The sequence below is a fragment of the Hetaerina americana genome, unplaced genomic scaffold (genome assembly GCF_022747635.1).
Source record: "Hetaerina americana unplaced genomic scaffold, ioHetAmer1.1.p SCAF_9, whole genome shotgun sequence".
Classification (NCBI taxonomy): domain Eukaryota; kingdom Metazoa; phylum Arthropoda; class Insecta; order Odonata; family Calopterygidae; genus Hetaerina; species Hetaerina americana.
In genome coordinates, this window is record NW_027287538.1 from 33384510 (window position 1) to 33400964 (window position 16455).

At 37.5% G+C, this 16455-nt stretch overlaps 1 protein-coding gene across 3 annotated transcripts in view; it reads left to right on the plus strand.

Annotated features, from left to right (window-relative positions):
* Positions 1–16455, plus strand: part of sas (stranded at second) — a 178894-nt gene that overhangs the window by 137377 nt on the left and 25062 nt on the right. For all 3 annotated transcript variants that reach the window (XM_071597510.1, XM_071597508.1, XM_071597509.1), the window contains exon 3: positions 13982–14219. In XM_071597510.1, the coding sequence (XP_071453611.1) occupies positions 13982–14219 (238 nt within the window). The remainder of the gene's footprint in view (positions 1–13981; positions 14220–16455) is intronic.

Below are 16455 nucleotides of genomic sequence, written 5' to 3' on the forward strand. Positions count from 1 at the left end.
AATTTCGCCAGGAGATCAAGTGCTCGAAATGGCTCGTTGATTTATTTTTATCCCGAGGAGAGGCAGGTGTCGACCATCCCAAAGTTCCGGAGAAACCTCACTGAGCGTAGGGAAACGATGGGAGTAACTGCTAAAAATATAAGTAAACGTAAAGGGCGAAAGTCTGACTATGCTGAAATTTATCTAGCCTAGAACAGGAAATGAAAAAGGCCTAGTACAATAAATCTTTGCAATTGTTTCCTCAGATCTGGGTATGTTTTTAAACGTCGCCAAATTATCGAATTATAGCGTAGGAAGTATTTTAAAAATCGCTGAGAAATCTATAAAAGAAACACTTGCCACATAATGCTTGGGTTGACCATGGCAATAAAAACATTGGCCTTAAAAGGCTGGCATTATCTCACGATTCTTCGAAAAAATATTGCATTTTTCCTACGGAAGTTTCACCTTACTGATAGCCATTTAGGAAGCTCATTTTACAATTTTCCAGAAGTTTTCCTACGCTAAACTATTGTTACGACGTAAGTCGTACAATGCTATAGAAGAGTCAAATTGCTTATACATCGGCATAAAAATTGGCCACGGCGGGCAAATCTTGTGTAAAGTCAAAAGCTGCTTTGCATACAAGACAACTTTGCTGCTTAGGTTATAAAATAGCCTTATTCAATAATGATCGGCTTCCGTCTCTTAACAGATGTAACAGCTGTAAAATGAAACATTTGAAGGCATTCATTTATGACACGGAAGATAAATCACTACACCATATCGCAACTGCCGCCATAAAACATTATGTACAAAATACCGGATTTGAAAAATGTGTTCAACAACTTATCTGTGGAATAATTAGTAAGTATAAATATTCATGTCATTAAAATCAACGTTTTGCAAGCCATTTTTATGCTTTTTATCTTTTTACAAAAACAGAACATTTGACTTCCTTCAGCAACAGCATACAACATAAAGAGGTTTGTCAATCTAAAATTATTTTTCAAGAGAAGTATTCAAATATTGATTGAGTCAACTGTTATTTCATGGAGTAGTATACGTATTTCATCTTTGAGGTATATCGGTAAGTAAGCATTTCTTTGCTACAGTTCATTTTCCGCCATCGTAACACCGTGCATACGAATACGCTCCTGCACTCGAAATCCACGCAGTTCGGCTGTAACGATCGAGCCAGTGATCCAAAGGTCGCCGGTATGATACCGTCTTCGATTTGCTCGGTTGCATAATTGGAATCGAGAAAAGAAATCGGGTCTCGATTATCCCGCAAAAAAGAAATCTACTGGCGACGAACCAAAAAGGTCACATTCATCACTTACTGAGTGCTAACTTTCCGCAGTTGATTCGATGAGGAAACTTTGCAGGAGTCGATTCGTTCTGGAGGGAAGTTAATGGCCGAGAGAAAAAAATTAAGTACATGAAGCAAAGTGCAAATTGTAGGAAACCAAACCAGTAGTTTCCAGTTTGACTTTTTTTTCTAACTGAAATGGAAAAATGAAAGGATGTGCGAATAGACAGTCAGGATAAGAAAAGAAATGTGGAAATGCCTCGCTAGGTAATCCAGAGTAGAAAACCATACTGCTGGGTTTAATATTTAAACTAACAACATACTTACTTTATTACTACTTATAGATACATGCAAACTTAAAAACAAGAATAATTAAAGAATTTTTGGGCTGGATTTTCAATTTATCAAATGAATGTCGATTCTCCTGGTATAAAAATGGAATGGTTATTTCCATGAACTACGACCATATTGCTATATTCCAACCCATCACTATACCAATCCTTCCTGTACGAGTATAAAAATACCATTCTGAGCAAGCAAAAGTAATTTTTGTCTGAGCTAAAGTTTGAAATTACATGCTTAGAGCCTGTAAACTACATGTTTCAGTAATTTTTTAGACAGAAATTAGTAAAGCGAGCAATAATCCATTTATTTTATCTACGATATTAAAAGTAGTTAAGAGCCAAGGCTAGATAAGAAGACTCCCCACATTAGTTTATTATAAAAACGGATTGAGATGGATCACAGACTTAGGTAATTATAAACGATTCAACATGAATTGAAAATCAGCCCATATCACTATCAACAAATCAATTATAAAATAAAATAATAAATATATCTTTTTCTCAAACTAGCGCAAGAACCCTACGCCAGACTCGAGAACAATACATATTCTCAAAATATTAACTCGACCGAATTCATGTTTTAAAAAAGTACGCAATCAATGACGAAGTTCCTTATGCGATAGAACGATTTTGATAACGGTTTAAAATTATTTTTATTTTCATCACTTTTAAAATCCTAACTTTTTATCAGAATATCTTGCCAACAGAGAGAATAAACGAGATAATAATGATAAAAGTGATAATTAAAATATTTAATTAATAATGAATAGTTGGTAAAATTCAGCTCGATGCATAAAATATGATTTTAAATGACGGAAATTCTTCTTCCAAACTGGAGACAACTTTCGTCAAATTAATGCAAACTTCTTTGGACGACCGATATAAAGAATTAATTCATCACTCCTGCACCTCATTTCATTGATATGTATAACTGAAATTTTTAAAAAAGAACTCAATGTGGAAATTATCAATTGGGTTCGTTTAAGGTTAAGCTATTGACATCCGCTATTCCCTCATCTGGCTGAATACACTCGCTATTTTAAAGACTTGAAAGTACGAAAGACTAGAATAACTGAACCACTACCTCCGAGTCCAAATCGAATATTGGCTTTTCGTAAAACGTTCAATATATTTCAATTTCGTTTATTTTTCAATAACATTCCATACATTTTGAAATGTTTGCAAATTCTTTATAGTCATTAAAACTTTCTCCTAAAATGACTCTCTCATTTTTTTATTATCTCATTGATTTAACGTAAATTTGTTCTAAGCAGATGGTATTGTCCCAGAACAATTATTCATCATCATTATGAATATAATTATTACTATCTTAAAATACACAGTTTTCTCGTGAAATGCGAAGGCGAACGTTAAGAATCTATTGAATAAAATGCTCCTAAAACTCAGTTCCATAAATCTGTGCCATACTTAAAAATCAGGGCAATATTAAAAATGAGTTCTCTAAAGGAAATTAATATACGAGTATTTGAGACCAATATTATCGAGTCCAGTAAGATAAAAATCGCTTATCTTCAAGAATTATTAACTGCCACATTTTTCTCCCAAAACTTCTCAGGCACGACCCCTGAGAATTAAAATAAGGGGAGAAAGATTGTTTTAAAGATAAAATAGCACTTCTCTTAACTAACGCTTCCATGAGATTAATGTGCCGTCGGATCTCACCTCCATCTCAAAGGTGTTGGCTCGATATCAATCCTGTCCCATTTCTCGTTACCCATACAGAAATGAAATTATTTAAAAAATGAGGTCGTGAGAACTTTCCTGCAGTGTTGATTACGATACGCAACCCTTAATCACCCCATCAACAAACTTCATTTTGACGCGGAAATGAAATACCTGTACTTCCGCAAGGGCCCTGCAGATGGATTGATTTTTTTAATCTTTGCATTAAGTGTTATCTTAAAGGAGTGTTTCTTCAAGGCACTTGACTGATACGAACTACAGCGACTTGTTAGATTAATATTTCAGTTGAAAGCATAATAAGAGCACTGAAATTTGATAATGCATACGGGTGCTCACATACTTGCGTATGAAGTACCTGCATATTGCTTCAAAAAACTGATTATTTTAAATTATATTCATGCTGTGCTATTGAAATAACGCTTTAATTTACTTGACTAAAGAGGAAGAGTCAATCCAAGTTAAGCAGAAAAACAAGCATCTATCACTACAACAAAAAACACATGAAATTACAAGGGTTGCACAATGAAAAATACTATGATTGAATTTTGAATTATAAACTTATGGCTAAGTCAGCAGAATGGAAGAAAGACCTGCTGTAGTGTAGAATGTCAGGTGTTCCTGTTTAGCAAATCTTAGAAATGTAGCGGTGATTAGTCATGGTATCCATCCTAATTCCACACACAATACTATGACCGTAGATTTGAACTAGTAAGAAAACGTTGAAACAAATCAAAGTTGTTCACTTCTCCGAATCATAGGATTGGTAATAGGAGGAGCTTAACATCTTGCGGACGATTTTTAGCGGCCCTTCCGATGATATACATGTACACAAGTATATAGTATACGTACTAACACGATCGTTCTGGATAAATTGAGAAGTGCGACAAAGGGAAGAAACTCTACCTGGGAGAAGGAAAGAAGAAGAAACGCTGAATTCTCACGACAGCGAATTCTCTTTAGGATAAGCGGGCGAGACAACGTGGCATACGATATCTCTTGAGACTCAGTCTATATCTCTCTTAGGCTCGCATTTCTTGAAGGATAAAACGTGTTCCACTTTCTCCCTCCATTGTATTTATTCACCAAATACCAGGCAAATCAGCTAGCATAGGAATTGTTCTCAAGCGAATGCTGGAGCAATGAAATGGCTCGGTTATGAGCGTGAGAGTATCCGCTCTCGAAAGAAACTCTTTACTTACGCAAAAATATTACGTGTACGCGTCAAAAAATCACTTTTACTACTCCGATTAAAAAATTCTCATAATACTCGTTTATGTGAGCATGGCATACTCCCAAGTAAGCCAAACATCTGAAATAAGCAATAAGCGCTGGAACTAAAGATTTATGCGAAATGAGAGGTTGCCAAAAAACAGAAGTCGGATGTGTTTTCATATTAACGGCAAAATTCGCCAGTTCTGCCTTAATTTGGGACGCAAAACGGTACTGCCACCGTAAAAGTTACCACACATGTATTTCGCTCGGCGGTTGAGGTCTTGAGTTCCGCGGGGTATTGACAATGGCCATTTTTAACAATCGGAGAGATATGAGGGAAAATGTTGACATTAAAACGAATGAAAAAGATATAAACAATGTACGGTAAAAATCTTTTTAAATAAATTTTATTATTTCTTTTTATTATTTAAAGTTAAAACTAAAAATTATGGAAATATTTATTTATTTATTTATTATGTTTGGCTAATTAATTTTACTTTAGTAATTATAATCCTTTTGCCACCAATAATAAACTCACTTTACCGATTTACAAATACGTTTTGGGTAGTAGTAGTTCTTAGGGAAGGCGACCGACAGCTAAGGTCATTTGCGCCATAGGGGTTGGACAGGAAAGGATGAAGGATGGAGAGAAACCCGGCGTCGGCATTAGCCTACTCTTTACGAAATGCGCCAAGGGCTCCGCAGTTTAACGTCCCATCCGACGGATGGCGTACTCACTCAAAGTGCCCAATAAGCTTGGTTTCATCAAAATGTGACCAATAAAATATTTGAATATTCATAATCTAGCTCCTGGTACATGTGCATCATTTTGCAAATCGTTACATATGATGGTGGATATATATGGATGGTGATAAATAATTCCCACAAACGTACTAACTTTCATTTATAAAATGGACAAATGAAATAATTCATTGCTCGTCCTAGTATTAATCTCCCATATCACAGTAGCAATTTGTATGTAACAATTATTTAACTATCATTTTAATGTTTTTGCCGGGGGAAATCATTAGCATTTGGTTTGGATAGCTAAGGAAGGCTGAACATGTTGGGATGGGTTGGAGATATAACGACATTCAAGGTATACTAACATTATTTTTATTCAATGAGAACTTTCCTTGGCACTTGGCCTAAATTCTTAAATACATGTACACATACAATACACTCGTACATATTATTACGCAGCAAAGAAGAAATATCAACTACAATGAAGTGGGGTTTTATGCGAGGTAGGGATTAACAGTGAAAGTATACTTATGACCATAAAACATTATATTTCTACGTAATTTGGATATTTGTTGTGAGTTGCCGTTTGTTATCTAACGACACCGCATGTTATAATTCTGTATATAGTTGGAAGAAGCAATCGGGAAATTTGCCAATGAAATTGTAGTTTCAATAACCTTTCTAGAATCAAGGAATCGATAGTCAAATAATTAGGCGATAATAATTTAATTGTTGTTCAAACAGCTGGTACTAGCCGTAGAAATTAACTGCTAAGATATACTACACGATTCCTTTTGTTAGCCAGATCGCTATGGTCGCCATTTTCTGACGTTTCTGCTCGTATATTTAACTCAAAACTGCTACTAGTAGGTAGCAGTAGCGGCGGTTGATTACACAGTAAGGAGGGTCATCAAAAAGACTTCACAAACCATAGCTTTTACAAACGATGAGCGAAAGCATTTAGGATATCGCTGGAGGGCGCAGAATGTTATCGACCTTTATAATCTCATTTTATAGTGCTAAAGTAATTCATACGCAATTATTATGCAGCAGGGAGACCGATTGTTACGCAAAAAACAGAACGTCCATTAACAAATATATTCTTACTGTACATTTCCGCTCAAGGGGCACCAATCGTTCTTAAATTTGACACCTAATGGCCAAAGACAATCTCTGGTTCATAGGTATTCAAAATTTGAAAAGCAGATCAGAGAAAAATAAAACCTTTCGAAGTCAGAAGCTCCTAAGATCAAATCTGTAGTTCGAGAAAGAAGGAAGTATGCGGAAGAGCAGTGGAGGATAAGGATATCAGATGTAATGGTATAAGAGAAAAGAAAAACCGCATGGATTGAGCAAACTTTGAGACACGATCAATTAAGAACATAATAGAAGGAAATATAGAATGGAGTGAACCACGTGGAGGAAGACAAGAGGGACAAATTCGTAGGCCAATTGGGTAAACACGGACGACAAACAGAAGGCTCATCAGGGCGTAAGGGAATTGGCACTAGACAGGAAAGAGTGGAGGGCTATTCAGTATCGTAGGTTAACTATGTAAATACAGATGCCAAAAATCAAACATCGTATTTAAATACGTAACAATGTAATAATAATAAAATGACCCTGGATATATCATGATAAAATCAAACCAACTCTCGGAGAAAACATTCCCAGGATAGGGAAAGATATCCATGATACAAGCTGGGAAAAAAATAAGTAGTATTATAATAATGAATTAATCTCAGCCAATGGAGATTTTTATATTCCTCTATAATTGTTAGTAAAAAGAAGGAAGTGTAATGAATCCTCAATAAAAATGGTGGTAAGAATTACTCTCACAAAAAATCGTCAATTTCTTATAGACTACATTGATTATAATGGTCAGATATCAAGTGATATACCCTCCATTTCGTTCAGTTCATCCGTAAACACTGATTTTTTCCGCTCTTATAAGAGGCACTGAAGATGAAAATTTACAAATAGTGGACGCTTTTTCAACGGAAACTTTGAGATCGAGATTTTCAATAATAGTCGCCTAGGTTACGGAACCATACGGTGTTGAATACTATTCCATATATCTTTGCCAATTTTGAATGTGACCTCGTTATAAGGCCAAGAAGGAATAGGAATTAGACAAAATGGGGGGGGGGGGTTGTCAGCCACCTTTAACTGTTATTTATGAGGGAAAGGGAAGCTTTCGTTTTTGTAGTAGTGGCAGTATCCTTTAAACATTTAAATATCTAAATGAGATAAGTTTTCTAATTGTCTCTAAAAGAAATGAATTACTCGGGTACTTTTTTATTAAAACTTCTAAGAAGGGTAGGGAATTGTTGGATTCTGTTTCCATTGTGGAGGTTTGGGAATTTTTACGTACGCAGTGAAAGATTAGGGAAACACCAAAGAGGTCAGGGAAGGAGTCGACTGTGTATGATGCACTATGATGTACGTGTGTTGGCTGTGGAAGTGCCAATTGTGGTGAAAACGACGCAACGCGAGTAAACGGGGCATAGTTGATGAAGAATTTGATTATAGTTTCAATTTTTAAAAATAATTATTCAGTTAAGAATGAGAAAGAGGATCACTCGTGTCAGAACCAAAATTTTGCTTGAAAAACTGGTTGTTGGTTTGGAAAAACATTTTGACAGATGCAAAGGTTGGTGAGGCCGCGCACGTATTCATCTATGGTGAAGACGTCTAGCTCTTTTTTCATTTGAACCTAATATTATGGAAGGAAATAGTTTCATTAATAGTTCATCAAACCAAACATCTGAATGATCAATTGATCATTCAAACGGAAATTAAAAAAAGAAATTTTCTGTGACTGACGCTCGACGTTACGGAACCGTAAGCCGTTAGATTCAACGTCATAACTCTTTGATAATTCTGTATTGGCCCTTGATTTACGTCCAAATGGCAATAAGATGAACTGGGTGGGTTTGCCAATGGCCATTAATTAATTTTGTGGTTTATAAGAAGATGTAAAGCAGAATTTTAGTCTGACTCCACTGGACTCAATACATACGAATGAAAAGTTCCGGAATGGACGTAGTCCGAAGTCACCCCTCTCAATCTGCTCCGATCGTTGCAAGACATCGCTGTGAGTTGCATGCACCACCGACTGCCGACGTTTCGCAAACAATTCTTCTCTCTGAGGGCAAAATTTTTTTTCATTCCGACGTCCCATTTAATGGCAACCACTTTCACCTTCGCCGTTAGAGCATCATCCCGGGATTGTAACAGCGGGCGTAAGATGCCCCAGCCTCTCAAGGATCTTCTTACCGAGCCGCATCTTGTCTTGAGTGATAAATTACATAAAGTTCACAGTGCGAATTGTGATGGACGCGAGAGGTTCGTCGGGAAAGGGCGAGAAGTAATTTACGGATGAAATACGTACAAGACTGCCATGAATTTTTTTCCCAAAGTAATTGTCCAAAATCTTTCCCATCGTGTATTCATCACAAACACCTCTCCACAATCACATGTCAGAGCCAACCCGAAGTATTTTCTTGACGGATGAGGGTAGAGCTCAGACCGAAGCGAACCCCCGAGGTGTTTTAAGTTCTCGTATTTAGCACACCGTGGGTCAGTTTCTCGTTTCGCTATCTGCTTTCCCACGAAGTTCTCAGTAACCAGAAAATCTTGAATCTTGGATTTAAGATGGGCTTTTCCAAAGGCATCATGCGGGAGTTGAGCTCCGTACTCCTGGATGAGTTTCTCAACTCTCCCACCCCACTATGCAACCACGCCACTCCTCGGTTGGTTATGATCGGTGTCGAAATTTGAGACCGAGATATTTTTCCAAATAATTCTTCCAAACGGTCGGGTTCTCAAATTGTTTTTTTTTAATTTACACTCGAATTTAGGCAATCGAACGTACCCTAAAGCAGAAGGAGTAATTTACATATTCAGCATATTCGTGATATTTAGAATCAATTATTTTGAATAACATTCTTCTACCAGGATTCACAGTCGCACGCCTTCGCGACCACTCATTGCCACGTATTTAGTATGCATATTATACTTTTCGTGCTCAACTGTTCCTTTTGTGCAAATAAATTTCATTAACTTGTATATTAATGTTCTATTACAACCTGGTACTGTTTCTCAAACGAACAAATTAATGCATAAGTCACATAAATCCACAGTTTGATCACAAGGAAACTCTCTCAGTGATATAATTGTTTGGCACTTATCACTTGCCTCTCTTTCAAAGGATACGGTTCAAATAATCGATTTTCCATTTGAGTCTATTTTTATCTGACACCAAAAATTAACTTCAGCTTTGAGAAAAGGGTCACTGAAATCTTTTTCCATTTGATAAATTATTGGTTCTCGGCAGCCTTTCTTTCAGGAGATCGTACTGCGTCAGTAGCTTCTGTAGTAATCGAGGTGTGATCGCTCTTAATCTTCCTCCATCTGGTCCCTCACGATATCTATTCATGTAAAATATTCAATAAATGAAATCACGCACATGCATCCTGATCAGTACATTTACCTCAATGCACTCCAAAAGAGTAAAAAAATTATCACAGCATCAACGTCAGTAGTGACCGTCTCTTTCTGAAATATGTAACGCTGGAGCACGCATCTTATGCGCCTTAATTCAAACACTTCCGATATCCTTAATTATTCGTCGGAGTCCTTCGTCTTTCATGTATCGAATGAAGTTTTGTGATGACTGAAAAATGACACATCGTATCTTCTTTGGATATTTTGTCACTTTCAAGCATTGCAAGCTCTGAATTTGACAGCGGTTCTACGCAAGACAAACTGAATACCTAATTGTGCTGATCCCGAAAACGTAATTGAAAAGACTTTTGAATTAGCCAAATCCTCCTTCCTCTATAAAGATTTACGTGAAAATGATAGTACGTGTTTTTGTTCCATTTCGTTCGTACAATTAGAAAAAAATCTTCGTGGATTACACCAAACTTTATTGCTACCGGTTTCATCACATTTGTAACATCCATAGATACCTCCATCACTTATGTAATGAAACTGGTCGTACCGCAATAAAGTTTGGTGAAATCTAAGAAGTTTTTCTAATTCCTCAATATGCGATTTCACAAATTTCGGCCTGATACAATTGAATCCATTTCATTTTTCCAGTTGTGTTAGCGATTCCAAAAGTTGTAACCAAATTAAATAAAAAATATGAGCAGCGGCTTTCTTGATAGTCCGAGCTAAAAATAATCTCTCCGGACAGATTTCCTTTGGTTGAGAATATTGGTGCTTCACTGTGTACATGTATTATTCAAACGAAACATAATGATAAAAAGTTGGTATCTGAAAGTATGGCGAAAATCTAATATCGTAAAAAAAGCCTTCTCTACCGGTTTATGGCTCTGCTGGGCATACTATTTGAATGATGATTTTGAATCGTTGTCCGTAAAGTTTGCCGATTAGTTGGTTCTGAACTGATAAAAAAAACCTCTCCACTACCTTCCTGAAGCATGTATAATAGCGCCAACGATAACAAATTATTTTTCCGTCACTCATATTTAGATTTAATCCATAAATGTTTTCTTGCGACGTATACAAATGACTCAATCGCCTGTATACGACCTACAATAAAGAATTCCTTCAATAACCGAGAATTGCATCGGTCGTGAGCATGGTAGAAAATGATATACTGAGACGGAATTACGTGAGAGAGAGAGAGAGAGTTTCGGAGGTCGCGTCAGAGGCAAGGGTCAACTACTGACTTGTTGCTAAGCATCGAACAGTGGATATTTTGAAATGCCGAGTTCCTGAATTAGATCAAAAATTGTTTTATAATCTGGAAAAACGAACTCTGAATGATTTATAAATCCGTATTTTGTTGAAAATTGAAGGTTTCAGGGCGAAATGGAAGGGTTAAAACAAGTGAGAAATTGTCCCGCATTAAGTACAATATACGTAAAACATATTAGGTGTAAAAATTGTCTTAAATTCTTGAATTATCCCAATGATAACTGAGAAAAAGAGAGAGTATCTTTGGTAGATGGAATCCTTTATATTGAGCCATAATTTCACGACACAAATATTTCATAGGTTTGTGTTTTTATTTAAATTTTATGGCTGCACTAATTTAAATCATTTCTATGCTCACAACATGCATCAAAATCCACTGTGAAAGTTGTAGAATACAGACCTAGACGTTCCAAGACAGTAGTGAGCGGTGAGGCTTTAAGAACTCAAGGTTGGAAAATTATGTACCTGTTTGACTACAGGTCTATGTACGAAACAAACATTAACACAGAGAATAGGAAGAATAGAGCACAGGAGTTAAACTCTTCTCGTGATATCGGCCACAATACATATATCTCCCAACCACCACATCGTAACTTGAAGAAAATTTACTAGACCTTGGAAAAATATATTCGAGGACACTCAGTGAGTAAAACATATTGACGACCTCGCCATGGGATGACAGTACCGTTTTAAAGAGGAAAAGCAATCGACATAAAATCTGAAACAACGACGCAGGGTCTCAATTACGCCAGATTACGTAACTCACATCATACCTATCCCATCCGAGGCCGTCAAGGAATTAATGACGTCGCCTCCTGTTAAAGCTTAAAAACATTAAATATGAAGTTAAATTGCGAATAACCGTTCATTATTTCTTACTCGTGTTCGATAATATTACCCCATTAAATCGATCACGTGACTGCTACATTAGATAAATCTTTTTTCATGAGCAAATTTGAGAGCAAATCATCGTCAAGTCTTTTTTTTAACGGAAAATACGTGTTGTCCTTATTTTAAGAATTTGAACAAGATTTATCAGAGCCAACAAAGTTGAAACATTAAGGCTTTGGTTGCATTTAACGCATATAACGCGGTTGAAACACCACAAACAGGTTTTAAAATAATTAACTAAAGAAAAATTTCTGGTAAATAAGGAAAGTAACCTGATTTTTATAAACAGCGCATGTGGTCTCTATATTACATCCCCAGATAATGATTTTCGACATTTAAAAATAATATTATGATAAAGTGTCTAATTCGCAAATATCGTTTGATGCTTATGTTAAACATAGCATATAAATGAATACAAGTATTGTGATTTAACTATTAGCGATTGTCAGTTGACAATTTTGGAATATTTGAAAGTTCTATTTGCAACGTTAATATGAGTAGTTCAACAAAATGGCGATAACTTACTTGTGGTTGTCATGTAAGGATGAAGCATCAGTATTGAAAGAACTTTTAGTGTAACTTGTCCTCATCGAATATTTCGAATCAATCGGAAATTTGTCAGGTCTAGGACATGTCAAACTGTTCTCAACTGAAACTGTCCCCAGCTTTCCAGCATTATCGCATGGGAGATGGGGAAGACGTTGGCATACCTTCACCACAAAATTTGTTTTCAAAAATCGTATCGGTGAGTAAGACGTCGCAAAAGATTTCGCAATGAAAATTCTTTATTCAACTAACAATTGGAATAATTAAAAACAAAGTTGTCATTCGTCGACACAACAATTTTAATTATTTAAATACTGGTACCACCAAGTCGATTAACGGCGGGAAAAATAGATCGACAAAATTTCAGCTTCTTAGCTACACTGCAGTGTTTTTGCTAGTGCTTTTGGCGGTAAGTAATACTTGCTCTTTGTCATTGTTAACATATTCCATTTCAATGGCCAACCAGCTTCCTTTCAACAGCTTCATTTTACCGGGTAAAAAGCTAAATTTAAACACATATTCCCAAATCTCTAATAAGTTCTGGGAGTATTATCTAGTATGTATTTAGGGTATCAACATATTAAATCGATAGGAAATCTTATCTTAGTCCACTTAAAACTTCCGTAAGACGCCCTATGGAAATAAGTTATTACAACGGGTTGCAGAGTTTACACTCTACACTAAGTAAATGAGTGGAATACATACTACGCAATCCCTGTGAAAATCACCCCATAATACCTAAAATGTTGGGATAAGACTTCTTTAAAGGATGCTTTTGGACACATATTTCTTCATCTATTGGCATTCTGATATGACAATTTTTTTCATTTCATCCTTCCTAACTATCTACTATTTTTCCTGCTTGGCATATGTAATTTTTAATTAAAATTTCCTGTCTGTTTTCTCCTGTTTTACTGTCCTCAGTTTATCCATGCTTTTTTGTGCTAGAAACTTGTGAGAAGAACTTAGCAATCCCTTATAAAATGGACTGCATTTCATAATTGAAAAAATCGTTACCTTTTGTTTTTCGTAATTTTTGTCGGAAATTTAATTTCGGATTTTACTTTCAATAATGGAATTAAGTTTTGGAATAAAAATTTTTATAGAGCTGGAGATTTTAAGACCTGTTTTTTTCACTTATTAGCAGTAGTCCTGTAATAAAGTATACTTAATAAATTTTAGGCTGCATTAAAATTCAATTTTTTTCAATAAGCTCAATAAATGGCTTCTCCCTTAAAATACGAAATGTTTTAATAATTTTAATACGCCGATGATACATCCTAAAAATCATATATGTATGCGCTATCCAGGTTCTTTATGAAATCTTTTAACAAAGATTTTGAGTTACAAGATTGTATTTCAAATGAGAAATGCGCACGGCCAACCGGATATGATCCCATTGCTTTCATTCTTAATTAAACTTAAATGTCCTAGAGGGGAATGGAGGCCATGAGACGCCCCTAATTTTTGTCCTGCCTTTCACTAATTTTCGTTTATTTTCCTTTAACCCCGCCAGGTGAAACCGAACCGCCAAAAATGGCGCCAAAACTGCTGGCTAGCAACGCTACCATGAACGCCTCAACGACCGCAACGCCGAATAACTCTACGGTGGAGAAGGGAATGAATTCAACTGCAGCTACGACGGATAAGTGCACCCACAACAATGAGACCCGCTCTGTCGGAGAAGAGTTCCACGACGGATGCGAACACAAGTGCACCTGCGAAGCCGGCGGGAAGGTGTCATGCAAACCTCGGTAAGCACGCGCTGCTTCATACCACCACACCCGACGTTACCGATTCATTTGCTTACACTTGGTCTGGAAACAATGTTAACCCATTCATCCACGTGTCTACCGAACAAATGGGGTCTGTGGTAAGTATTTTCCAACATAGACCATTGATGTAAAATTGAGCTCGAGGAGGTGACGATACGAGGTCTGTCCGAAAACTGTCCATCTATGCAATATTTTGATAAAAGTAGCTTACCCAGAACAATGAGGCCTTAGTCCCCTTTGAGGTTCCCTTGGGACGTCACACACTTATCCCAGTGTCTTTTCCACTTTTCAAAGCGATCAGCCTGGTCGTTTTTCGGAATGGACAGTAGCTGCCACGTCGCATTCTCCTTTTCCTCGTAAACCGACTGTTGGGAATACTGGGTCATAACCGTAGACCCATGATTCATCACCTTCATTAGAAAACCTGGGTCATCGTTTGCGGCTCGAAGCACGAAGTCCCCTGGAATTGCAGCACAAAATTCTTGACGTTGACGAGCTTGAGGAGAATGCGACGAGGCAGCTGATAATCATTCCGAAAAAGGACTTAGCCGATTGTTTTGAAAAGTAGAAGGCTTTCGACCACGTGTGGCACAAGGGCCTCATATATAAGATGCATATCCTCGATTTTTCCCCTCCCCTTCACCCTGTCGTCCGAAATTACCTCTCCGATCGTACATTCCGCGTGTCGTGGGGTGATGCCTTCTTCTGTTAAGGGAGCCGAGGCGGGCGTGTCGCAGGGCTCTCTTATCAGTCCCATGTTGTTCAACTTGGAAGTCAACGATCTGCCATCTACACCTCACACTCTCTTAAGATTTACGCCGATGGCACTGCAGACGAAAGTGCACACCCCACGTTCCTCTTTTCTTCCAGCAACACATATACCGAGAGCTTCTTGGCACCGATTTCTAGGTGTCATTCTAAACAACCAGCTCACTTCCCAGCCGCGCCTCGACTTTTGCCGTCAGAAGGCACTGGTCGCAAGGAGCCGCCTCGGTTGCCTTTCCACTTTGATATCTCCTCTGGGTCACGCCGAAAGGATGCGACTTTACAGGTCGATCTTTTGCCTGCAGCTTCTGTACGCTTGCCCCGTGTTTGCCTCACGGGAAACGCGCGGGCGTCACCTTGAGAACATCCAAAATAAGGCTGTTCGGGAGCTACTGCCAGTGAGTCGATGCACTCCAATGGCCGACGCACGAGCGGCACATACGTAGTTTATTCGCCGAGTCCGTCGCGGAGTTTATTCGCTCGCAAGTCGCTTCATTTCCATCCCGCCTCTCCCCGTCTGGACATCCGCTGTTACAAACCACCAGGTACTACGATCCCGGAGAGAAACACGTAGTTTCTGGATATACCTTATTAATCGACGTTGCAATAATCTTTTTGCGTGTCGAACATTTATAATATCGAGAAACCCGAGTCTTCAACGGTAATACCTCAATCAAAAATATATCAATTGCTACGAATCGCAGAAGATGCAGAAGAGCAACTGGTGAGAAAAAGAGCCGACACGAAGAAACCATGGAGAATTGGATAGAAGGCTGCTGCGATGAAATCAACAAAAATATGAAGAAGGGGATACCGACATAGCATACAAACTGGTGAAAAAACATTTCGGAGAAAGAAAAATGAAAAAAACAACATCAGGGAGTTAAACAAGGACATACTGATTGAAGGTTAAGGTATTGGTAAAAGATGGAAGCAATACATCAAAGAGCTCTACCAAGGTCTTAGGCCGTTGGAAGAAAACCTGATGAAGGACGAGAGTGAAACGGGTGACGAAAACCAGGGCCCATACGTACAGGATACTGAGGAGCGAATTCCGTAGATCAGTAAAAGATCTTAAGAAAAACAAAGCTCCTGGGGAACACAAAATCGATGGAGACATCATCAAGGCACTCGGAAACAAAGCCAAGGGCAATCTGTATGGAATAATCAAAGATAGTTTGAAAGATGGAAGACTTTCAAGGGAGTGTGATAATCGCTACACCAAAGAAGACGAGTATAGAGAAATTTGAGGAACACCAAACCTTGGGTCTTGTGTCACATGCATAAAAATACTTACGCGAATAATGAGTCGAAAGATGGAAGGAATATTGAAGATAACCTATCGGAAAACCAATTTGGCTTTAGGGAGAAGAGAGGACCAGGGAATCCATACTCTTTCTGAATATCATGATGGAGAAAACAATACATGTGAACAAGCAACTGTATGCGG